This window comes from Hyperolius riggenbachi, chromosome 2 (genome assembly GCF_040937935.1).
Source record: "Hyperolius riggenbachi isolate aHypRig1 chromosome 2, aHypRig1.pri, whole genome shotgun sequence".
Taxonomy (NCBI): domain Eukaryota; kingdom Metazoa; phylum Chordata; class Amphibia; order Anura; family Hyperoliidae; genus Hyperolius; species Hyperolius riggenbachi.
Genome location: NC_090647.1, coordinates 342,880,444 through 342,905,177, shown reverse-complemented (window position 1 = coordinate 342,905,177; position 24,734 = coordinate 342,880,444). Strand labels below are relative to the sequence as shown.

General features: G+C 43.8%; 1 protein-coding gene across 2 annotated transcripts in view; it reads right to left on the bottom strand.

Moving 5' to 3' along the window:
• Positions 1-2,557: 2,557 nt before the first annotated feature.
• Positions 2,558-24,734, bottom strand: part of LOC137546728 (gastricsin-like) — a 34,756-nt gene continuing 12,579 nt past the window's right edge. For both annotated transcript variants that reach the window (XM_068269504.1, XM_068269503.1), the window contains exons 4-9: positions 16,743-16,861; positions 13,543-13,742; positions 8,505-8,612; positions 6,558-6,705; positions 5,898-5,996; positions 2,558-2,802 (exon numbers count right to left, since the gene is read on the bottom strand). In XM_068269504.1, the coding sequence (XP_068125605.1) occupies positions 2,650-2,802; positions 5,898-5,996; positions 6,558-6,705; positions 8,505-8,612; positions 13,543-13,742; positions 16,743-16,861 (827 nt within the window). In that variant the 3' untranslated portion in view covers positions 2,558-2,649. The remainder of the gene's footprint in view (positions 2,803-5,897; positions 5,997-6,557; positions 6,706-8,504; positions 8,613-13,542; positions 13,743-16,742; positions 16,862-24,734) is intronic.

The window sequence follows — 24,734 nt, the reverse complement described above, 5'->3', positions numbered from 1 at the left end:
GCACCCAATGCACCCATGGGTGCCAGCATGGGTGAGGGTGACAGGTGGGGAGAGGCAGGGAGGGCAGCGGCAGCTAGCGCTAATGCGTCTGTATAGATGCATAGACGCAACTCTCAGCTATACTAAGTATAGCTGAGAACAAAAAGCATCTTTAAATTTTGGCTCCAAGGCTCCCCATTGGTTCCTTATCGACCAATGGGGATCCTCCTGATCCCCATTGGTCTGTTAAGGAACCAATGGGGACCATTGGAGCTAAAATTTAAAGATGCTTTTTGCTCTTAGCTATACTAAGTATAGCTAAGAGCAGTGAGTGCGGCGGGGGCGGCGTGTGTGGCGTCGGGGCGGCGGAGATCTTCAATCAACATGTAACTGAAGGTCGCAAGATAGAGGATACTGTCGTGGGACCTAATTGACGTGGGATTTTTTTCTTAAAGGTACAGGTAAGTATTTCTGGTTAATTTAGAACATTAAAGGACTTTTCTCGTTGTTGTGTTTTTATTTCATTTAACCCTTTATGGAAATGGGTAAGGGGTACTCCTGCACCCCTATACTCATTTCTCCTGGGAGGGGGGCAGGCATCTGGGTTCCCCTTCTTAAAGGGGACTCCCAGATGCCACCATGAACCCCCCCCCAGGGAGTCGTCGCCCCCACCTCCTCCTCGGGCACCGGAGGTGGGGAAGAGCCCCTTGTCCATGGATTGGACAAGGGCTCCGGGGGGGAGGGGAAGGCTTGGCCGCCCCTCCCCCCCGAAGCCCCCCCATACCATGGACCATGCGGGCTGGTGTAGCTCAGGGTGCGAAGCCCCAGTCGGCCGGGGCTCCGCATTCTGGCTATCCCAGCCTGCATGGGAGACAAGGGGTTACAGAGGCTCGGGAGGGGGGACCCCACGTCATTTTTTTCAAAACTTTTCCCACACTCTGAACATAACCCAAAAATTGTAATTTAAAAAAAAAATAAATAAAATTTTTCATTTTTTTTTTTTAAATATTGTTTCCCAGTATCTTTTTAACATATCCTGCAAATTTGGTGTTGCTAGGATTTAAGGGGACTTTGCTATTAACTGCTAAAGTCGGCGGAAAAAGTTTCCACGGGAATGTCAGTACGCGATTTAAATAGTTACATTTCCTTTGAAGATTTAAGATCGATTTTCTCAAAAACTATAAGGTCTTTTTGAACAATTTTTTTTTCTTCGTGTTCCCACTATTTTTCTTAACATTCCCTACACATTTGGTGTTTCTGGCATTTAAAGGGGCTTTGCTATTAACCGCTAAAGTCGGCGGGCGTTTAATTTTCCCACGGTCAGAAGAAGAATATTCAAAATCGATTTTCTCAAAAACTATAAGGTCTTTTTGAAAGATTTTTTTTCCTCTTGTTCACAATATTCTTCTTAACATTCCCTGCAAATTTGGTGTTTTTAGCTTTTAAGGGGGCTTTGCTATTAAACATTAAAGCCGGCGGGCAGATATTTTCCAAACGGCAGCAAAGCAGGGGTTAAAACGATAAATATCGTTTGGGAGCAATACAAATATAAATATAAACGATAAATATCGTTTTTAAAGCCGGCGCCATTTTTTAGCTGTCAAAAACGAAAAATAACTAGTGATAATGGTTCTCTATGGGGCGCCGTTTTTTAACTACGATAAATGGCGCCATTTTTAACGGACCCCGGTAGCTACAGGACTGCCTAACACTGATTGGTGTGAAGTCCTGTAGCTGCAGATTAGCAGGGATCGCGCGCGGATGCGCGTGCATCCCCTGCTTGAGTGACGGAGCTCCGCTCCGTAAACAACCTGCCAGCAGCGATCATTGCTAGCGCAGCGCTATACTGGAGGCAGCCCAGTACTTGGCTGTCCCCTGGAGCAGCTCACTACGCGATCCCCTCTCATAGGCTGATGCCTATGGGAGGTGATCGCCCTGATTGGACCTTGGGGGGAGGGAAAAATTAGAAAGAAATAGACATTTATTTAAAAAAAAGAAAGACAATTAAATTATTAATAATAATAATGAAAAAAAAAGCCTGCAGCTGCGATAAGATGCCACCAACAGAAAGTTCTGTTGGTGGGTAGAAAAGGAGAGAAGATTAATTTTTGTGCTAAGTTGTATGGCCGTGAAGCAAGCTGTTAAAGCTGCAGTGTGCTTAATTGTAAAAAATGGCCTGGTCAATAGGGGGGTGTAAGCCTGTGGTCCTTAAGTGGTTAAAGTATATGGCAGTGATCTCACTGTAGCAATCACCGGCGATTCTCTGTAAATGAAAACGCGGTGTATGCAGAGCTTTTTGGCAATTTTAAAGCGATAGCAATTAAAAACAAAACTGCAAATTGCGATCACAAAATTGTACAGTCAAAAAAACAAAAAATGAAAAAAAATCCCCAACACAAAATTCTAGCGATTTTGCTAGTGTTTTGCGATCCCCAGCATGACTGGCCCCTAAATCTAAGAAAACATTTGTGACTGGAGCCCGGGGCTTTTATTTCAAAAACAAAAACATGTATATCTTCTCCCCTCCTGCAAACAAGGACAGCTGCGCAGAAAAGAAGAAAACTAGAAAACACTTGAGTCAGATTTATGTATTTATTACATTTATTTCAAAGTATTTGAGAGAAAATGACTGTTGGATCAGTAATCCTTTCTCTGAAGACATATGGTTGTTTATGCTGCTTGAGCAAAACCCACTCTGTTGTTGCTCATGTCATAGACGGAATAGTACTGCCTCAGAAACACGTCTCCCAGAATCCACAGAGGCTGACCGTTCTGGGATGGAAGGTAGGTTTCCTCAACACTGACCATGCAATAACCATTATTCTGAAAATGAAAGATAGAAATGATAAATATATAAAAGTGAAAAAAAGTATGAGGCTTGAGTACTTTTGAATGAGAGTGTTTAAAATCTTGTGAGAGTGTTTAAAATCTGGAACATCTTACCTCAGAAAGTAGTTATGGCAAACTTTATATCTGCATTTAAAGAGGGCTTGGATGCTTTCCTTGCATTGAGGGGCATCCACGGCTGTAATCTTTAGGTATTTCCAAGAAAAGTTGATCAAGGGATTTATCTGACTGCCATCTAGAGTCGGGAAGGAATTTTTTCCTTTGAGGCTGCTTTCACAGTGGGACGTTACAGGCGCACGTTAGAGCAGCCTGTAACGCACCCCAACGCACAGCAATGAAAAATCAATAGGCTGTTCACAGTGCCCACGTTGCGTTACATTGTAACGCAGCACGTCTACATAACGTACTGCATGCAGTACTTTACACGCGGCTAAGCGGCGTTAGACTGTTTGCACATGCTCAGTAGGGTTTTTTTTTTCATTTTATGGGCGGAGAGGAGGCGGGGAGAGGCCGCTACGTAGCCAGGCACATGGCTACTTATTATTCACTGCACTTGCAGTGTTTACATCCTGGAGCGGCCGCGGATTGGCTGGCGGGACCACGTGATGCGGAGAGCTCCGCTCACGTGGTCTCCGCAGTGCCTCTGACAGAGCAGGCGCACCAAGAGCTGCTTGTAACGCGGCTCTTGGTAGCATCCTGCTCCAACACCACCAGGCGTTGCGTTAGGGGCACGTTATGTGCCCTATAACGTCCCCTAAACGCAACGTCCTGGTGTGTAAGTAGCCTTAAGGCTAATTGGCCCAGGCCTTGTAAGGTTTTTTGCCTTCCCCTGGATCAACTGGGATGTGTGCAGGTTTAGTATGGTGTTTTATTTTTTATTTATTTATTTATTTTTCTTTCTAACTAGGTAACTATGAATAGAAATATTTTAAAGCTTATGGCTTTTTTTGAATAAAATCTAAATAATATATAATGCTGCCTCAGTGCATATAATAAATAGCATAGCTGCTGATCTGCAAGCAGTGCTCTGGTTTTCGCGAATTATAACACGCAAGTGCAAATTATCGTGGATTTTTGCGCAAAACCGTGATTGCGCGCAATAATTCGCGATATCGCGTGCAAATGTGAAAATGCATGCGAAAACGGCCATGATATGAGATACCATGGTTTAGTGAATCAAGCTCATAGAATGAGTAAACATTAGCCTTCACTACTCCTTTATATGCACTGCTATGCCCTCTCCCTCTGATCAGTAACCAAAGTCTACAGACAGTGGCGTAGCTAAGTACCGTATATACTCGCATATAGGCCGAATTTTACAGCACAAAAAATGTCCTGAAAAGTCACCCCTTCGGCCTATATGTGAGTCACCTGCCTGTGTCGGTGGTGGGGGTGTGCGGACTGACCTTCTGCCAAGTGCAGAGGACCGGAGAATGCAGCGATTATGCAGTGCAGGCTTGGGGTGCCTGCAGCGACATGCTTCCCAGCTGATCGGGGCAGAGGGGAGCGCATAGAGAACAGCTGATGAGAAGGAGCGATTGCATGCCCAGCGGAGATCAGAGCAGCAGCCTCCGGATACCAGGGGAGATCAAAGCAACATCGGTCAAATGTCCGTGGGGAAAGCAGAGAAGGAGTGATTGATGTCCACTCTGATTCACAGCAGGAGCGCTCCTCTGCGTACATAATCTCGCACTTCCTGCTGTCTCCGCATCATGTGAGCCTATTGGCTGGGTAAATAGCCTCAGGAGCTGCTGCATTTCCTACCCTCGGCTTATATGCGAGTCAAACATTTTCCTGGTTTCGGAGGTAAATGTTGGGGGGGTCGGCTTATATGCGAGTCGGCTTATATGCGAGTATATACGGTAGCTTTGGACTGCAGTGCAAGTTTTACATTGGGCCCCCAAGCATTCTATACATGACAATTCACATAGCCCAACAAAACCTGCCAATGACATCAATAGTATGAGTGGTGTAAGCAGAGGAGGGGAATAACTGGTTAATGATAAAAACTATTCACAGCATATATGGCAGTGATCATTACCAGCATAGCACCATTGAAGAGCTAATACTGTGGTTAAAGGAGGGCCCCTAGTGGGCCCCTCGGGTCCAAGGGCCCAAGTGCGGTTGCAACCTTTGCACCCTCTATTGTTATGCCACTGTCTAAAGGCAGTAACCTAGCTTAGGAGAACTAGACCCTGGTGCAAGTTTTATATTAGGCACCCTCAAGCACTTTATACATAATAATTCATATGGAGCACCAAAACCTGCCAAGGACAGCCCCAGTGTCAGAGAGGTGTAGGCTGGGGAGGAGAACAGTCTATTAATGGTTAAAACTAATTAAAGCACATATAGCAGTGATCCTTACCAGCTTAGAACCATTAAAGAGCTAATAAAGCAGTTGAAGGAAGGCCCCTACAGGGCCTCTCTGGTCCAAGGTCCCTGGTGCGATCGCTATCTCTGCATCCCCTATTTATACGCCACTGTCTAAAAGCGCCCATACACTTATCGATTTTTCCCAGCAGATTCAATTATCGTGATTGAGAACTGAGTTCATACATCGTTTTTTATAAACAGAGTTTAGTAAAATGTAGGGGTTTCAACATATGCTTGGTTAGCAAAGAAATTAAGAATGTGGGCTTTAAATTGGATTAATGCAGTATCTTCTCTAATAAATTGAACATTTCCCTGCCTAGGCTTACGCAGTAGTGTAACTACAATTCATAGGGCCCCTCAGCAAAACTTTAATGCCTTCCTTAACAGACTTCCTCTGTTAAGGTAAAAACACAATTTCCTAAGTGCATAAATATATGAATTTAATAAAAAGTAACACGCAATGGCAATGCACCTCTTTGTTTTCCAGTTTTTGTGAACCTTAGTAAATTCATATTTTTGCTAAATGTTAGTGTAAATATAGAAAATGACAATCACAAGGCTGGTGATCTCCAATTTAGTAATAATAAAAAAGACAAAAAAGCATTTTAACCTATTGTTGCCTGAAATACAAATGTTCCAACATAATCTACAAAGATGTACTTACGATCATATTAATGTGTAAAATAGACAGTTATTACCTGGATTATGTAACCAGAGGGTGGGATAGGGAACTGGACTCCATTTATGGTGAAACTGATGGTTGGCAAGTTTTGTAGGTTGTTACAGTTTACTAGGAACTAAAAAATAAAGAAAACATGGCATCACCATCTGATATTATTTTTGACCATTCAAATCCATAATCTGAATCTTACTTGTGATAAATGATGTACTGTTGATTCTTTGGACGGCTATGCTGTTAACAAGTCAACAAGTCTGCTGCAAACTTGGAAAGGGTAGGATGGATGATCCTAAATAGTCTACTTTGGAAAATGTAAATTACTGACCTTAAGGCAATATACTGTACAGTGTATATAATAAATACATAACTGGTAATGAATTACGTTCCCAGCATATTGTCCTTATGAACAGGGCAGACGGTGTTCCTATACTCAGCATTATATATGTAGTACAATATTCAGAACTAAGGGTAGCAGGTTAATGGGCCAAAAAAAGGTCAAACATTAAAAGGAAAAAAATAGAAAGTAGTAGACTTGCATCCTAACAAGAGCAAACCACAAGTAGGCCCATTAAAATATATTTACTCAGTGATAATACTTTTTTTGGGGGGGGTTAGTTTCCCTAATTTAATATGATACAAAAGTTCCCTATTATAAGATTAGTGTAAGATAAAATCTTACCTGCCCATTCTGGCCTTGCTGGGCTCCCATGTATTGCAGGAGAGTGCCCATGTATTGTTGAGGGATAGTCAGAGGAGAGGTTCCAGTATCTACAATAGCTTGGCAACCTTGGCTGCACCATCCTGTAGCTTGTCCATTGACTGAGAACCTGTGTGGCACGTGACAGACATAAAATTATGGCTCAGAGCCGTAATAAAAAAACCTGAAGGAGGAGTAATATGGAATGTGCCATTGCTGACTTTCTACTATCGATCCTCTGTAATATTTTTTTTTAGTATTCAAAGGGGTTTTATTAACAAGTATAAAAGAGCAGTAACAAGTATACAAAAGTATAGTATACAAGTTGTTAACAACAGGGTTATTAACAAATATTATCAGTATAGAAAGCCTTAAGACAAGTGCCATATTAAATACAGTATAACAGTTGATCTCAGAGACCATCAAATCATTGTACATATAAAGCTATAACATATCTATAAAACCCCCAAACTGTTTCCAGGCCAACCCACCCATCCCCCAACCAACCCTTCCAAAATATAGTGCGTCATGGCCGACATGTTGAGACGACATGCTGGCTAAGCGGGCCTGTAGAAAGTAGTCTCCTACCGACTGTTGTGCCAGAGATTCTTGCTGTTTTTTCTTATCAGGCATGCACAACACCATCATCCCGGGGAGAGATTGATTTAGGGTTGATTCTTGAAGGTATGGCCCTGGAGGACACGGATTAGGCTCTCAGCTCTGACGGAGCTACAGAGAGACTCGACTCTCCTCTTCCGCGCCACGCATGCACCCCCTGTAATATTTTTTTTACTGACTTATCCAAAATAAGTATGCAGATTGCAGATACCAGTGTGTCTTAAGCCTCATACACACGCTCAACAAAAGACTTTTAAATGCACAACTATCAAACAACCTTTGTTGTTGAAACAAGTTGAAACAACCCAAAAAAGTTGTTTGCTATTGTTCAAACAACTGATAAGACACAGCTCAAGTCAATCCAACTGTTGGATTGACTTGAGCTGTGTCTTATCAGTTGTTTGAACAATAGCAAACAACTTTTTTTTTGGGTTGTTTCAACAACAAAAGTTGTTTGATAATTGTGCATTTACTTTTGTTGAGTGTGGGTATGAGCCTTTACTCCACGCACTGCAAACTTATCACAGATGTGTGATATTAGAAATACCAACAAAATCAAAGATAGCGGTTTCTTTTTTTTTCTCAGTAAAGCCAATGTTCCATTTAAAGCCCTATTTCAGGCTCAGTTTTTACAATTTTTAAAGTTTGTTACTATTTAAAGCCAATGGGTACCAATTTAAAAATAAAAAAGTCAGATACTCACCTAAGGAGAGGGAAGGCTCGGTCCTAATGAGACTTCCCTCTCCTCTCCCGGTGCCCGGTCTCGCTCAGGATCCCCCGTAGCAGTATTCGACCAGTTTGGTCAAATACTGCTACTTCTGCTGCCGAAGGGAGGTTTCGGAAGTCTTCGGGAGCCCGAGTGCCATACTGCGCATGCGCGAGTGCCCTCTATGATGCACTGGCGCGGGTCTATGACGCACTCGCGCGTGCGCAGTATGGAGCGGCCCGTCTTTGGGAGCACGAGTGCTCCCGAAGACTTCCGAAGTCCCCCACGGCGGGGGATTTGAACGGAGGATCCTGAAGGCACCGGGAGAGGAGAGGGAAGGCTCATTAGGACCAAGCCTTCCCTCTCCTTAGGTGAGTATCTGACTTTTTTATTTTTAAATGCAAGTAATTTTTAAATTAAAAAATATTTCCCTTTTGCAATTTAAAGGTAAAAATTACCTCTTAAATTAAATCACAGAAGCCTATTTCCCCCTTCAAGCGTCATACTAAAGGCTGCTTACTCGCTCCCTCTTCCCAGTATTTGAAATGCTCACTTTACCATTATGAAGGTCACTGGAAAAAGAGGTAGGTGGCTGAGCTACTTACGCATCAATTCCAACCTGCCAGTAAACTTCTTGAGTGACTGGAGCCCACTGAATTTGTCCAGAGTATAAGCTGTTATCAACGCCACCAAAGATGACCTCTCCAGACTGACTAGAAAAGACAAATACACTCTCATTAATGTTCCAGAAGGGATAATAAGAAATAGGAGAGCATATATGTCGATAAACATCTCCAGCCACATGTCCATCGGCTACCTTCGTTTGTACGCGATACACAGCACCTCTTGGGGATCCTTGAGGGTGTACAATTGCCTATGAATACACTCCTGGTGACCCTGGATGTGGAGGCCCTGTACTCAAGCATCCCACAGAAACGGGGAGTTGAATCCGTGAGCCATTTTCTGTCAGAAATGGAGATTGATGAGACCCCACATAACCAATTCCTTTTAGATTTATTAATTTTCATTTTGCAAAATAATGTGTTTACATTTGATGGCGTGTACTACCTCCAGGTGCAGGGGGCGGCGATGGGGACCATGTGTGCCCCGTCGCTGGCCAACCTGTACCTGGGGGATTGGGAGCGGCATCTTTTCGGGGAGGACTCCCTGGTCGAGTACCTGTGCCACATTGTGTCGTGGCACAGGTACATTGACGACGTGGTCCTGTTTTGGACAGGGGGTAGATCCCTACTTGATGAATTCATGTTGATTCTCAATCAAAATGATTGGAACCTAAAGTTCACCATGGACTGCGACTGGCAGTCTATTTCTTTTTTGGATGTAAGAATTGATGCCAGTGTCGATGGATATGTGTCCACTCGATTATTTCGGAAACCCACAGCATCTAATGCATATTTACATGCAGATAGTGCTCATCCAGAACACACAATACGCAGGGCCGGATTTGTACTTTCCAGCGCCCTAGGCCAGCTGTCACCAACCGCTCCCCCCCCCCCCCCCATTCTGTCCAACTCTGACTAGTGATCACTGGTTTACATGGGCTCCTGTCTGTTTGTTTTGCTGCTTTGCCCCCCCCCCCCCCCCCCCGTTCAAAGAAGCAGTGCATGCTCTGTCCACTCCATGTAATTTTGCACTCCAGCCTGGATGCACAGCAGCCGATAGTGTTCTGGGCTTGCATAATTCAGAAATGATGCTCATATATGAGCAGCACTTGTCAAGTACACATACCCATAACACCCCCAGCCTCGGCTGCTGTGCACATCAGTACAGGAGTGCGTAATAACAAGAAGCCCGAGAGGACAGAGCATGCACTGCTTCTTTGTCCTTTGTGCGACTTGCTTCAGTCAGAGTCACAAACAGGTGATGGTGCAGCGCAAAGGAGAGAAACCCATCCAAAGCAGAACAGGTAAGTAGAAGGATCCAACACTACACACGCTGGCATAGATGTCGTGTAATGCTAGGTACACATGATGCAATTCTGAGATTTACTGTCACATCGATTGTTTACAATGTCTGATCTGATTTCCGATCAATTTTTCAATCGATTTTCCGTTCATTTCTATGAAAAAAATCATTCAGAAAATCTATCGGATAGCAGATGGGACATGTTGGAAATAGTCGATCTGACAGTGAATCTGTCAGAAAATTGCATCATGTGTATCTAGCATAAGCTCAGGTGTACTTTACACAGTGACAATTTAGCACTTGGGGCAAGTTAAGACAGATCTTAATCAGTCAGCAGGAAGTTTTTACGTTTTGTAATAGAATGATAATATTTATTGGCTAACCAAAAGAAAATAGTGAGCCTTTGGCTAATGAGTCATCTTCAGACTTTGTTCCTGTATACAAGATGTAAGATGTTGGGGAACCCAGATATATATAAAGTCAGCAGGAGATGCATACATTGTTTTGTAAATATAAATAAATGTAATACAGTTGTCATTCTGTTTCAAAACATCCTGCTTTCACTGATGGCTAAAACAGAACAATGCTTTGCTGCTTCTAAAACATGTCAGGAAAGAGATAAACTGTAGCAGAGAGAATGTTGTTGTCAGGAAAGAAAACAAACCATAAATCTACAGGTCTCAGGTCTTTAACAGCTCTGACCAAGTAATAAAACATCAGTCTGGGGGAGAAGAGAGCTGATAATTCCTGTCCTTGAATGCGTGCTGCATAAAGAAACTAATCTGAACTCAAAAGTTCTACTACTTGAGCCCATATATTTTTCTTCTCACAGCAGCTTGTATGTCCCCACTCATTATACTAAGGACAAGATCCTCAGATGACAACACATGCTGACTGTCATCACACACACTCTGCAGTGAGAGAGATGCAGGGATCTCTGGAATTCAGGCAGAATAGAGCAAAGCAGAAGTGATTTACTTTGACATGTGACCTCTTATCTCTCCAAGTCCAGCGCCCTGCTGAATTTTATCGCCCTAGGCCTTGACCTTTGTGGCCTTTCCAGAAATCCGGCCCTGACAATACGAGGAATACCGACTGGTCAATATCTTAGAGTACGACGGAATTGCACAGAAGATCCCGTCTTTGAAAGGGAGGCGAAATTGCTTCGTTCCCATTTCAGAGAAAGGGGATACAAAGATCGATGGCTTAAGAAAGCGTATAAACGCGCTAAAGCGACGAATCGCACGGAATTGCTCACGAAAAAGAACAGGGAAGTCGGAATTCGTAATACAACACGTCTTATTACTCGTTTCAATAATCAGAGGGACGAAGTGGAACGCATACTCCATCGACACTGGCACATTCTGTCTAACGATAGGACTTTAAAAGACTTTGTAACCTCCACCCCGCAGGTAACCTACAGACGTAGTCAAACCCTGAGAGACATGCTCACCTCCAGCCATTTTTGGGGCAAAACGGGACCTCGTAAACATTGCACTGTCACCGGGACATATACATGTGGGGGATGTGTATACTGCCGTTATCTAGAGGTAGGCAGATCAGTGATGTTGCCGAATGGTCGTAGATGGTGGTTGCGACATTTTGTCAACTGCAACACGATAGGAGTCATCTATTTCTTATACTGCAGATGTGGATGTTTTTACATTGGTAAAATGGCACGTGCATTTAAAGAGAGGATTAAGGACCATATCGGCGACATCACTAACTGCAACTTCAAATCCCCAATAGCTAGACATATACATCTTGAACATAGAGGAAATTCCAGTTTTGTGAAATTTATCGGCCTAGATCGGGTACATTTACACCCCAGGGGTGGTGACATTGATAGAAAACTGCTCCAATTGGAGTCTAAATGGATTTTTGAACTAAAAGCAACAGAATCCAGAGGTCTGAACGATAGTATCAACTATCGAGTCTTTCTGCCTGGCTAGCCTTGGGGTTGCTCGGCTGCTCAGCATTCCTTATTCCATCCCTGTCTCCCTTGTGTATGGGTCCGATGGTCTGCCTCACCTTTTGTTTGATGTTTTTTCACTAGATGTGGTATTTAATATTTTTTGGCCTAGTTATAACTCGGTGTTTTGGTGCATATGTGTATGCACATATATACTTGTGTATGCCTTTTGCGCAATTTGCAACACCGAGCTTCATTATTTATTAATTATTTATTTGAGATGTGTCTCTCCCCTTTATTTTGAATTTAATTCAACTTAATTCAATTTTGGGTTTCTTGCCTGATAGGCTTCACGGGAGCCACTTTGGGTGGAACATGGTTTTATTTTTCCATCCTATGCGTCTTACCGAAAAGTAGGCGCTGCCATGCCTCCCTGCAGTGTCTCCCGTGACTGTTACCCATTCTTGTATAACAATGCTTATATGTACTTTTCTTTTTGGGCCACACCACTTTGGATTCATTCCCATTGCATCCGAATGGGTGTGTTCTTTCTATTTTCAGCATTATTTCTAGCAACATTAGTGTACTGGTTTTTTTTTTGTTCTTTGGTATTGTGTGTGTTTTTTTGGTAATTAAAAGTTCCAAATTTCCCCTGACCACCGCTACGGGCTCGTGCCCGCCCCTCCCCTTGCCTCCGCCTGTCTCTGGGCCGTGTCCGGCGTCCCGCTGTTCGGCCTTACAGTGATGCGATGACTCACTTCCTGTCTTGGCACGAAGGAGCGCATTTGCGCTCCAGCGGGTCGCCGCCCACGCGTCTTTCCGGACGTGAGGTCCGATATGGGCGGAGGTGGACGGGGCGTGCGCGGCCACGGCGGCCTTCAAAAACGCCATGATGGCGTCCAGAGGTGATATCTTCATTTGCTGCCTGCCTTTGAAAAGGCCGCTAGTGCGGCGAAACATGTCAGGCGTTCTGGCAGCTACAGTCTCCTGGGCATAACAAGCGAGCCACCCCTTATCCACGCTCCAGTATCCGGACCCACTTCATATACAACAGGATGGTAATTATGAAGCTTTGTGCGGCCTGTCTGCTATCTGCTGCTTGCTGAAATCTTGCTTATGGCATGAACTGTATCTAGTTTTGGGTTGCTTTACTGCGTTCCTTTCAAATCCATGCAAAAGGTTCTTTATCCCTGCGATTGGGGGACTGTGAGAGCATCACTTGTGTCAACATACACAGATGTATTGTGGCTTTCCAAATTCTCCTTTGCCATTACACTTTGTTTCCATGCATATGGACCTGCATGTTTATGCGGAAATGCTTCATGTTCGCTTTTGCCTGAATGCTACATGTCATGGCATATAAACTACAACACACCCCTTTATGATGTGGGTGTTTGACATGCATCCAGCAACCAGCTTCATTACTATGTGACTGGATCTATTGAGGTCTAGCTTCCATCCTATAAGTGGACTTATACCAGCTATTTACGGTCCGGACAGAAAGTGTCAAATCCTTTCTACACATCATCATTTGTGGATCCAATCTTTGGAGTGGAACTCTTTATCTTGTTAGGTATTGTGAGGACTGCAGCCTCACTATCCTTAATATTTTGCCTGGTGGGACCACTCACTGTTTTTAAGGGGACTCTAGTTAGTATATATTTATATATTTATTTCTGTATCTATATATGTATAAAAATAATAAAGATTGTTTTGTAGTTTCTTATGCACCCAAGAGCCAATTCTCTTTTCTTCTATAGTCTTAGATAATAAGAAATAGGTACACAGCTTGTACATTCAGTTACCTGCTCATATAGACGCTGAAGATGGGATAGTTGAGAAGATTCTGTTGCAACATTCCTTGCATTGCAGTGGTGGCGCCCCCTGCAGACATGGCAGGGTATGCCATTCCAAATATACCATCAAACTTTGAATAGTAAAAACTACTTCCACTCTCTGAGTAAGTCAGTCCAAACTCTTGGTTTGTGAGAGTGAGACTTTGAACCTGTGTGAATAATTTGTAAAAAGCAAAATGTAGAATTATTATCACTATTAGTGAGAACAGAAACGCCCACATAATCTACTTTTTTTTTATAAGCAAATGAATCTACTGACATGACCTACTTCCATGTGTACAAATGAAGCTAAGTACACACTTTAGGTTTTCCTCAGCCAGAACAATCACACTTGATGTTCCCCTGACATTGTTGCCCTCCTTTTTTGCAATATGATAGGACAGATGACCTTACATTATGTAATTTTTTTCCGTATGGGAACTTCAAAGGAAGTTCCTGCTGCATGGTGCAATTTGCTCTTGCTCCTTAGCATAGAGCAGCATATGGAGACATTATTATCTAATTACTAGCTGACAGCTTTTTTTGTGTGCACCCTTTTTTCTGCCCTGGCATCCTTATTTAATAACAGTGGGTGAGAAGCCTCATTCAGGTGCTTCTACAGATTGCTTTGTGTGACAACCTGAGGAGTGTCCCCACTCCCCACTTTTTGTTGCTGGGTCACAAACTCCCTGGGCAAAAACGTTGTCTTAAAACATTGATTTATTTGACCCTACTAACGTATCCCAGTACTTAAAAACTCTTGGTTTCTTAGTCTAAGAAACTTGAAAAATGTTAGGTCCAGTTCACACTGGCACAGATGGGAAACTGACCTTGTAAAAACTGATCCGTGGAACAGATCAGTTATAAAGGCATCGGTTTTCAATCCGTGACCTTTCATTTGATCAGCACTCGGGCAATGCTACGCATACGTCGAGCCGGAAAAATAGCTGCAGACCCAAACTTGCGGGTTCAGTGGGACAGTACAAACAAATCCGTTCAAACGGAGCAATATGAACGAATCATATTGATTAACAAATTATCCGATCACCTCCGTCAGGGTCCGTTCTGGTATGGTAAAATAATTGGACCTTTTTTTGTCCAATGTGAAGGGGGTGCTTAAACTGAACTTGAGAAAACATTTTTCTTCCAAATGCTGCCTTACAGCTCAGTCCCTAGAATGTCACATTCTGACCTTGATCAACCTATGTAAGTGGATCATTCACAGCTTTGCTCTGCTGCACAGAACAAGGACCATTATAGGAATATTTGTCTCCAAAGACTTGTAAACTTTAGTACCTACAAAAGTGAACAACTTTGTTCATACTCCTTTCACAGAAAACAACTACCTAGTTGTCTCGAAGATAACGTGAAACTACTAAGTAATTGCCACTCAGCATTGTTTTCTCCATATTTAACAAAGCTAAGACTTTGGTTGTAAATAATAACACAAACATAAATAACATGGGCAAAAATTATGACCTTAAACTTATTATTTTGTGGAACAACTAACAATCAGGGCAAACAAGTGATTCCTGTAGCAGTCAGTGAGACTTCTGCAGCGATCAGCAGGTAATAAGGCCCACTTTTCATAAAGAAACTGCCCAAGCTGTGTCAGATTTGAAGGGTGGCTTCTCCAAACTGCATGTTTTATTTCATAGATGTTTTATAGGATTCAAATCCAGACTCATGATGAAAGGTTGCCTCAGAATAGCCAACCGTTTTTCTGTTAGCAATTCTTGGATGCTGTTAGTTTTGTATTTTTAATCATTATCCTGTTGGAGGCTCAAGGACTAATAAGAGACAGAACTTTCTAATAATGAACTGTACATCTTGCCTTACAATGACAGTCATCAGATTTCATTGCTCCCTTCACAGATTAAAGGCACTCCTTACCAAAGGCAACAAAGAAGCCTCATTTCAAAACATAACCAGCTTCATTCAGTTTTCATAGTAGACAATGTTATTTTCTAATTGTTTCATTTATTTATTTTTTGTGGGCAAAGAGGTGATGTGACTTGCTAAAGAAATGTAATCTTGTCTTATCTGGCCAGGGAAAATTGTCTCAGAAATGCTTTGCCAATTCCTCAAAATATACAAATGCTTTAGTAGGCCTCCAAACCCCCTGGAATATACACCTTTCAGGGTTTTCAACTTCAGTTCATGTGACTGTACCATCCAGCTGTAGAGTCAAAGTACCTCCAAGCTGCATCTTTTGTTCCTTAGTGCTGTTTAAACTCCTGCCCTTCCCCAGAATCCCCCACAATGCATCCCAAGAACCTCCACATTGTTGTGCAAAATCACAACATCTGCACCTCTCACCCTTTCCATGTAGCCAGGCGTTAAAGTCACTTTAGTGTGTAAGTATGAAATCGTCGCCCAGTCATTTGTGCGCAGGGTGAGTGGAATGACTACCACTACTATCACTAAAATCCAGGCAGTGTTAAATAAAATTCCCCCTTCAAGTCATATCACTGGCTCCCAAATTACATTTCAAATATCATACATAAAGTATAATAATATTAAATCTATGGCGGCACCCAGGTCAGGCACTATGTGGCTCTAAGCGTGCAATGAATAGACCTGTCTTGACTTTAGTTCCTGTCCCTGGGATCTCTATGGAGCTGTGTAGCTTTAGTATGAAATCAGTGGCTAGGCAGAGAGAAAATGGGTGCTGCAGTAAAAACAAGCCAGGGAATCTAACTCTACTTTGCAGAAAATGTAATATGCAAATCATCCTTTGTTGTCCCTGTAAGCTAAACACACCTCCAATGATGTGTCATCTTGTTAATTCTACAGAGCCACAATAATCCAACATGCATACAGATTCAGATTGGTTGATCTTCATCAGTGCATGGATGGATTACTGTGGCTTTATGGGGTAGGGCTTTTGTCTGGGCAGAAAGTGATGGGAATTTCAGAGATGGGCACATATAGGACTGCAATGAAAATGTTGTAGACATTCTTAGCCCTTACCACTACCCAAAACTAAACTTTTTTCCACTGGAATTGGGTTTTAATGAAGAGTCGTAGAAAGCTAAGGAACAGAGAATGTTGCATCTGCTTGGGGTGATTCATGCTGGAGGGTCTAAGAGAACAACATTACAAATATACAATTATTTGTTTAAATAAAGCTCACACTGGGTCGCGCTATTCATTCAGTGAATACTTACGGTCACAGTGTCATAACCAAAGACACCACTGACGCTGCCACTTCCATAGGACATAGTGAATTGCTGGTTATTAGAAGTGTAGGTGGAGGACTGGCTTGGATTAAACATATTATGATTGCCTGCAAATAGATAATTAAATACATGTTATTTTCAGGTGCCTTCACTAAGGCCAATTGTTTTATTACAGTTGCTTTGTTAAGTAAACTGCAAGCTTCCTGAGATCTACTAAAATAGCGATGGTTTCAAGTAAACCTGAGGTTACAAAAAATGTTAAACACTATACTGTACGTACCAGCATAATCTGCAAGATCTCCACACACAGTGCGGACCTTACTGTGCTTGGCCTGCCCTCCATGCTGTCACTATAGCCGCCATTGAGCTCAAGGGCACATGCTCTGTTCATCTGCGCCCACTGTTAGTGCACACTCCCACAGAGCTGGGTGTAGCAGCCAATGTCTTGGGCATGTGTGGTTCTGAATGGTTCCGATATCTGCATGTCTAGGACTCCCCTGACTGATGCTGCTCTGCACAGCTCCTCAAGAGCAGGATTCAAGAGAGCATTCAGAGTGGACAATGCATGAGATCTACTGTATGCTGTGAATGGGGCCTACTACACATGGCTAAGAAGCTGTGGGCCCCAGTGCAAGCTTTGAATTGGACCTCCCCAAGCATGCTATTTTATAACAAATGATACGGCGCACCAAAACCAATCAAGGACAACTACAGTGTAAGAGGTGCAAGAAGGGGATGGGAAACTGTGTGCTAATGATCACTACTATTCCAATCAACTATAGAAGTAAATATTATAAGCACAGGACCAAAAAAGAGCTAATTCTGTGGTGAGAGAGTGGGGCCCGTGATGCCCCTCTAGCCCAAGGGCCCCGATGCGGTCGCTATCTCTGCACCCCCTATTGCTATGCCACTGCTACTACATCCGCAGAATAGACATGGAGGTCAGGCACGATAAGGGGCCCCACAATGTCTGGGGATCTTATAGAGTGCACTGGTGTGTATCATTTTTAATATATATTTTTTTTAATCTTAGGTATACTTTAGTGCACAAACTTATCTATATTACTTTAACCACTTTAGCCCTCAGTCGTGTTTCACTTTATATCCAAGGAATTTTTACCTCCCATTCATTCGCTTATAACTTTATCACTACTTATCACAATGAACTGATCTACAGTATATCTTGTTTTTTCCACAATCAATTAGGCTTTATTTGGGTGGTACATTTTGCTAAGAGCTACTTTACTGTAAATGCATTTTAACAGAGAGAATAAGAAAAAGACAGAAAAAAATCATTATTCCTCAGTTTTTTCGGCCATTATTTAGTTTTAAAATAATACATGCCTCCATAATTAAAACCCACGTATTGTTTTTGCCTAATACTCCCAGGTATTACACCATTTAAATTATGTCCCTATCACAAATGTATGGCGACAATATTTTATTAGGAAATAAAAGTGCATTTTTTCCGTTTTGCATCCATCACTATTTACAAGCTTATAGTAAAAAATAATAATATAGAAATATTTCATCTTTACATGGATATTTAAAAATTTTAGACCTTAGGTAAATATTTAAGTTTTTTATTGTTATGTTTTTTGTTTTGTTTTTTTGTTTTGTTTTTATAAAACATTTTATTTGGGTATTTTTGGGAGGGTGGGATGTAAATAGTAATTTTTTTATGTAATTATGTGTTGTTGTTTTTTTTTCATGTAGATGAAGATTTACTATTTGGCTACAAGATGGCAGCCATGATTTTGTTTACATTACGTCACTTTAAGCGTAACATGTATGCTTAGAGGGACGTAGGAGGGACGTAAGAGGCACAAAGAGCGAGGCTTCCGAGAGAAGCCGTCGCTTTATCTGCCGGGGAAAGGGATCAATGATTGGGCATCATGTCCCGATTCATTCATCATGATTCCCTGGCTAACAAACCGCGGCTCGGGAGCACGCGTGCAGGCGCGCGATCGGCCACGGGAGCTCACATGCGGCCTTTTGGACGTATATTATTATAAGTAGTTAAACCAGAGCTTTTCAAACCTCAAACCAAGATCTACAGCTTCACATGAATTGTTTAATGCTAGCTACACACCATACAATTTTCTGTTAGATTTTCTGTAATGCTGGGAATACACGTTACGTTTTTGGCGTTTGATTCTCCGCGCGATCTATAAATTCCGACATGTCCGATTCTCCGCTCGATTCTGTTCCGCTCGATTTCTCATATAAGTGAATGGAAAGAGATAAGAAAAATGAGCAGAAGATAAGAGAATCGAGCAGGGAATCGAATGGCTAACAGATCCCGCAGAGAATCAAACGCGGAAAACGTAACGTGTATTCCCAGCATTAGATTTACCTGTCAGATAGATAGTTTCCAACATGTTGGAAATTACCTATCTAACCATCTATCTGCCTAGAAATTAAGCATTGTTCTACTCAGCAGGAGATAGCCAGAAGACAATGCACCAGAGATAATGACCAGTCTCTACAGAAAATAATCTAACAGAAAAATCTAACAGAAAATTGTATGGTGAAATCTTACAGAAAATTGTATGATGTGTACTAGGCATAGGCAATCTAATAACCTTGACAAGATATAATTGAAATCCATAAATAAACATAGACATTTAAAGAGCACTAAGCCTAACGCTAGGTACCGTACACACTATGAGATTTTCTGGCAGATAAAAGCTGGCCATACACTAGGCCGATTCCCTGCCGATCGACAGCAGATTCGATCACTGGGATCGAATCTGCTGTCACATCGTTCATGCTACAGGCTAAATTTCGATCTATTTCGTCCCGAAATAGATTGATCCCGCCGATCGCTCTGTGCGGGAAATTACCGTCGATCGCCTGAGGGTAACGTGTATTCCCAGCGGCGTTCGAGTGCCCGACGACCGACGCTATAGAGTGGCAATACATTACCTGCTCCGCCGGCGCAACTCCCCCCGGTCAGCGCTGCTCTGTCTCCGCTCTGGTCTGGTCTCCGGCATGCTTCACTTCTTCCTGCCCGTCAGGAAGTTTAAACAGTAGAGGGCGCTCTACTGTTTAAACTTCCTGCCGGGCAGGAAGAAGTGAAGCATGCCGGACCCGGAGACCAGACCAGAGCGGAGAAGAAGCCGCAGGGACAGAGAGGGACTCGCGCCGGCCGGAGCAGGTAATGTATGCAGGGGCCCAGGGGAAGGCGGCAGCACCACCACAGATTGTGAAAGGTTTCAGGCTGAAATCGGTTCACAATCTGTTTGCAGTAAGGCAGCCATACGATCCCTCTCTGATCAGATACTATCAGAGAGGGATCTATCTGTTGGTCGAATCTGATGGCAAATCGACCAGTGTATGGCTACCTTTACTGTCGGATCGATTATTTCCAACATGTTTGATCTGATTTCCGAGCATTTTCTGATCGATTTCCGACTGTTTTCCGTTCACTTCAATAGGAAATCAATCGGAAAATGCTCAGTAATAGATCGGAAATCAAATCGGACATGTTGGAATTAATCAATCTAACAGTAAATCTGCCAGAAAATCTCATAGTGTGTACCTAGCACACGATGGGAGATTCTAGGTACAAAAATGATGAAATGTATATTTATAATATATGAGAAAGTATCTATGTTAGCTGAGGAGACAGTTGTAGTTGAGCTGCTGCCAGCTCAGTTCAAGCTTACCACTAGGCCTGATCATGCTTTTGATCAATAAACGATAAAACTTTTTTGATCAATACATTTTTAAAACTGATATAAAGTTTATTGATCGGGCTTGTGGACAGGCACGTGCAGAGGGGGGTGCTCTGGGTGCCCAGACACCCCCCCTTTTAAAATCATCAAAAAAGGCCCCTCTGGTCGTGTAAAATAAGCTCCGCCTCTGTCTTGAATAAGCCCCGCCCACCAATGTGAAGCTCCACCCCACAAAACACTTTCAAGTGAAGAGGCCTGGACAGGAATGCTAGTGTGGCATACTGACCTCTCCCTCCACCTAGGACCCATACTGACCTCTACCTCACCCCAGCACCCACAGTGACTTCTCCCTCCACCTAGCACCCACAGTGACCTCTCCATCCACCTAGCATCTACAGTGTCCTCTTCCTCCACCTAACAACCACAGTGACCTCTCCCTCCACCTACGACCCACAGTGACCTCTCCCTCCACCTACGACCCCCAGTGACCTCTCCCTCTACTGCTCTAGCAGTGATCCTACCTACCCCAGCATCCACACTGACCTATCACTCCCCCAGCACCCACAGTGATCTTTCCCTCCCCCAGAGGCTACCCTCCTGTCCCCTGTAGCATCCACAGGGACCTACCATCCCAAAAGCAGCACCTACAGTGACCTCTCCCATCGCCAGTGCCCACAGTGACCCCTCCAAACACACAGCATCCACAACTACTCCCTCCTCCAGTAACCACATTGACCTCTACCTCCTCCAGCAACTACACTGACCTCTACCTCCACTAGCAGTACCCATGCCATTCATAGCAGTACCCACAGTGACCTCCCACTCCTTACACCCACTGCAATCCCACCAATATTCAGCACCCACATTACACTCAACCAGTACCCCCCATTATAGCAAGCACCCAGTACTTGCACCAAGCACCCCTGCACCAAATACTCACATCCAGCCTCCATATGGCACTTAGTACTTGCATCAAACAGCCACATGACGCCTAATACCTGCACCCCTTCACCCTATAGCTGGCACCCAGTACTCACACCCACATCGCACAGTACTTGCACCTAGCCTCCACATGGCACCCACTATCTGCACTCACATAACCAGTGCTAGCACCCATAGTACCTGCACTAAGAATCCACATTACACAATGCCCACCCATAGCTAGCACCGAGTGCAGGCATGGCACCAAGTATTCGCACCTATGTGATACCCAGTACCTGCACCCAACACCCACATGTTTCATCTGCAGTAGTTCCTGTTGCACTAAGCCTCCACTTGGTGCCCAGCACAAACACCAAGCACTCACATTATTATTATTATTATTATTTATTGTATTTATAAAGCGCCAACATATTACGCAGCGCTGAACATTAATTTAGGTTACAGACAATATTTAGGGGTGACATACAGCAATATGACAATACAGGAATACAAGAAAACCAGATCACACAGCACAGTATTACTACAAGGTAATGCTTAGTCACTGGATGAAGCATGGAGATTAGGCAAGTTAGGTTCACTCAAATGCATGGCATGGGTTCACAGTAATGGAGATGCCAGATCAGGTAGGACACAAAAGGAGGAGGACCCTGCCCAAAGGCGAGAGGTAAGAGGGAGAGGTAAGGACACGAATGGTAGGGGACCAGAGTTCAGCTGTAGGTTTAGAGCACTTGTGAGGGGTAGTAGGCCAGAGTGAAAAGGTGAGTTTTGAGGGCTTTCTTGAAGATGTTGAAGGAGGGGGCTGCCCTAATGGGTGGAGGTAGGGAGTTCCATAGTGTTGGAGCAGCTCTTGAGAAGTCCTGGAGGCGTGCATGGGACTGGGTGATGCGGGGGGTGGTTAGGCGAAGTTCATTGGAAGAGCGGAGTGAGCGGCTAGGTGTGTACCTCTGAGTAAGATCGGAAATGTAGGTTGGACAGGTTTTGTGGACAGATTTGTAGGTCAGACACAGTATCTTGAATCTGATTCTGGACTGGATAGGAAGCCAGTGGAGGGATTCTAGGAGGGGATCTGCCGTGGTGGAGCGATGGGAGCAGTGGATAATTCTGGCTGCCGCATTCATGATGGACTGCAGTGGGGCTGTTCGGGTCATAGGGAGACCAGACAGCAGGGCATTGCAGTAGTCAAGGCGGGAAATTATGAGGGCATGGATGAGGAGTTTGGTGGTGGCAGAGGTCAGGAAAGGGCGAATCTTACAGATGTTACGAAGGTGGAAGTTGCAGGACTTTGTGAGGTTTTGGATGTGGGAAGTGAAGGAGAGTGTGGAGTCCAGGGTGACACCCAGACAGCGGGCTTGAGAGGTAGGGCGAATGGTAGTGTGGTTAACAGTGACATGCACATCTGGGAGGTTCGTGGATGGCCGGGGTGGGAAGATCATAAATTCCGTTTTGTCTAGATTTAGTTTCAGGAACCTAGCAGACATCCAGGAGGAGATGGCGGATAGGCAGGAGGAGACCTTGTCCATAGTAGTGGTGGATATGTCAGGGGTGTGGAGGTAGATCTGGGTGTCATCTGCATACAGATGGTAGTTAAAACCCATGGAGGAGATAACCTTGCCAATGGAGGATGTGTATAGGGTGAACAGTAGGAGGCCAAGGACCGAACCTTGGGGGACTCCCACCGAGAGGTGGTTGGGGGTGGACGAGTACTCATTGAATGTGGTCGTGAAGGAGTGGTTGGAGAGGTAGGATGAAAGCCAGGACAGGGCGAGATCGTGAATGCCCAAGTACTGGAGGGACTGGAGGAGTAGGGGATGATCTACTGTGTCAAAAGCTGCTGACAGGTCAAGGAGGAGGAGAATGGAGTATTTACCTTCAGCTTTAGCTAAGGCAAGGTCGTTGACCACTTTGGTGAGAGCAGTTTCGGTTGAGTGGGCAGGCCGAAATCCAGATTGGAGTGGGTCTAGCAGAGAGTTAGCATTGAGGTACTCACATGACATCAAGTGCATGCACCCAGAACTCACAAGGGACTGAGTACCTGCAATCAACACCTACATGATGCTTGATACCCACCCATACAGCCAGAATCCACATGACACCCTGTGCCAGCACCCAGAACCCACATGGCACCCATCATCTGCATTTAGCACCCACATGACAACAAATACCCACTAGCCAGCACCTATCACCCATATGTCAACATGTACTTACTCACAGTACCAACTTGGCACTCAGTATTTGCACTTAAGACCCACATGACACCCTATAACCCCCATAATCAACACCCACATGGCACAATACTCACACGGCACCAAGTTCAAAAGCCATTATATGCACCTAGTACCTGTCCATGGCCAGCACCCAAATAGCACCCAGTATCCACCCTTGGTCCAAACCCATATGAGACTCAGTACTCTCCCATGGCACACATCTAGACCACACATGGCACTTCCTACTCGCTCATGTTCAACACTCACATGGCTCCCTGTACCAATTACCCACTATTGTTTATTACCATATGCTACTCATTAAGCACTCAATACAGCATAGCACCCACTGCAAATAAACACCCAGTACAAACTAGACCTTGGTACCCACAGCAGCTTGACACAGACTGTACTTTGGCATCTTGGCGCTCACTGCAACTTAGCACAAAGTGGACCTTTGCATCTTACCACCCACTGCATCTGGGCACCCACTGCACCTTGGCACTTACTGCAGTTTTGCATCTACTAATGCTACATACACAATTTAGCACGATTGATCGATTAGGGCCCCTTTTTCAAATTTGAGCACCACCCCCTTGAGAATCCTCTGCACAGCCCTGCTTGTGGAGGTCAGTAGCTCATGCACAGTGAGTGGGTAAATGTGTGGCCATACATAGATCACCTTGAAACACTGCCTACAAATCAACAACTGGTTCCTCTATTATGAGTGCTAGGTTTATAGACATACAATAGGATGTAATCCAAAAAAAGAAACTGTCAGGGCTATATTACTGGTATCATAGAAGAATGGTTAGTCACTGGGTGTCAGTACTGGTTCAAATGAAGGTGGATGTGCCTGGCCATATTTCCTCAGGTAGGTACATGGAGGGTTGTGCACAAGGGCGTAGCAATAGCCATAGCAGCCATAGCATCTGCTATGGGGCCCTGGAGCAGAGGGGGCCTAGATGGTACTTAATGTATGCACCATTAACTTTCTTGTGTTCCTCCACCCTCTGCCTTTGTCTCAGTGCCCAGGAACTATGTACAGTGTTGATTGAATGAGAATGTAAATTGCCCAGTTATCTCATATCCATATGGTAGGGGCAGGTGGTATTGCTTATGAGTGCCGCATGAAAGTTTTGCTATGGGGCCCCATA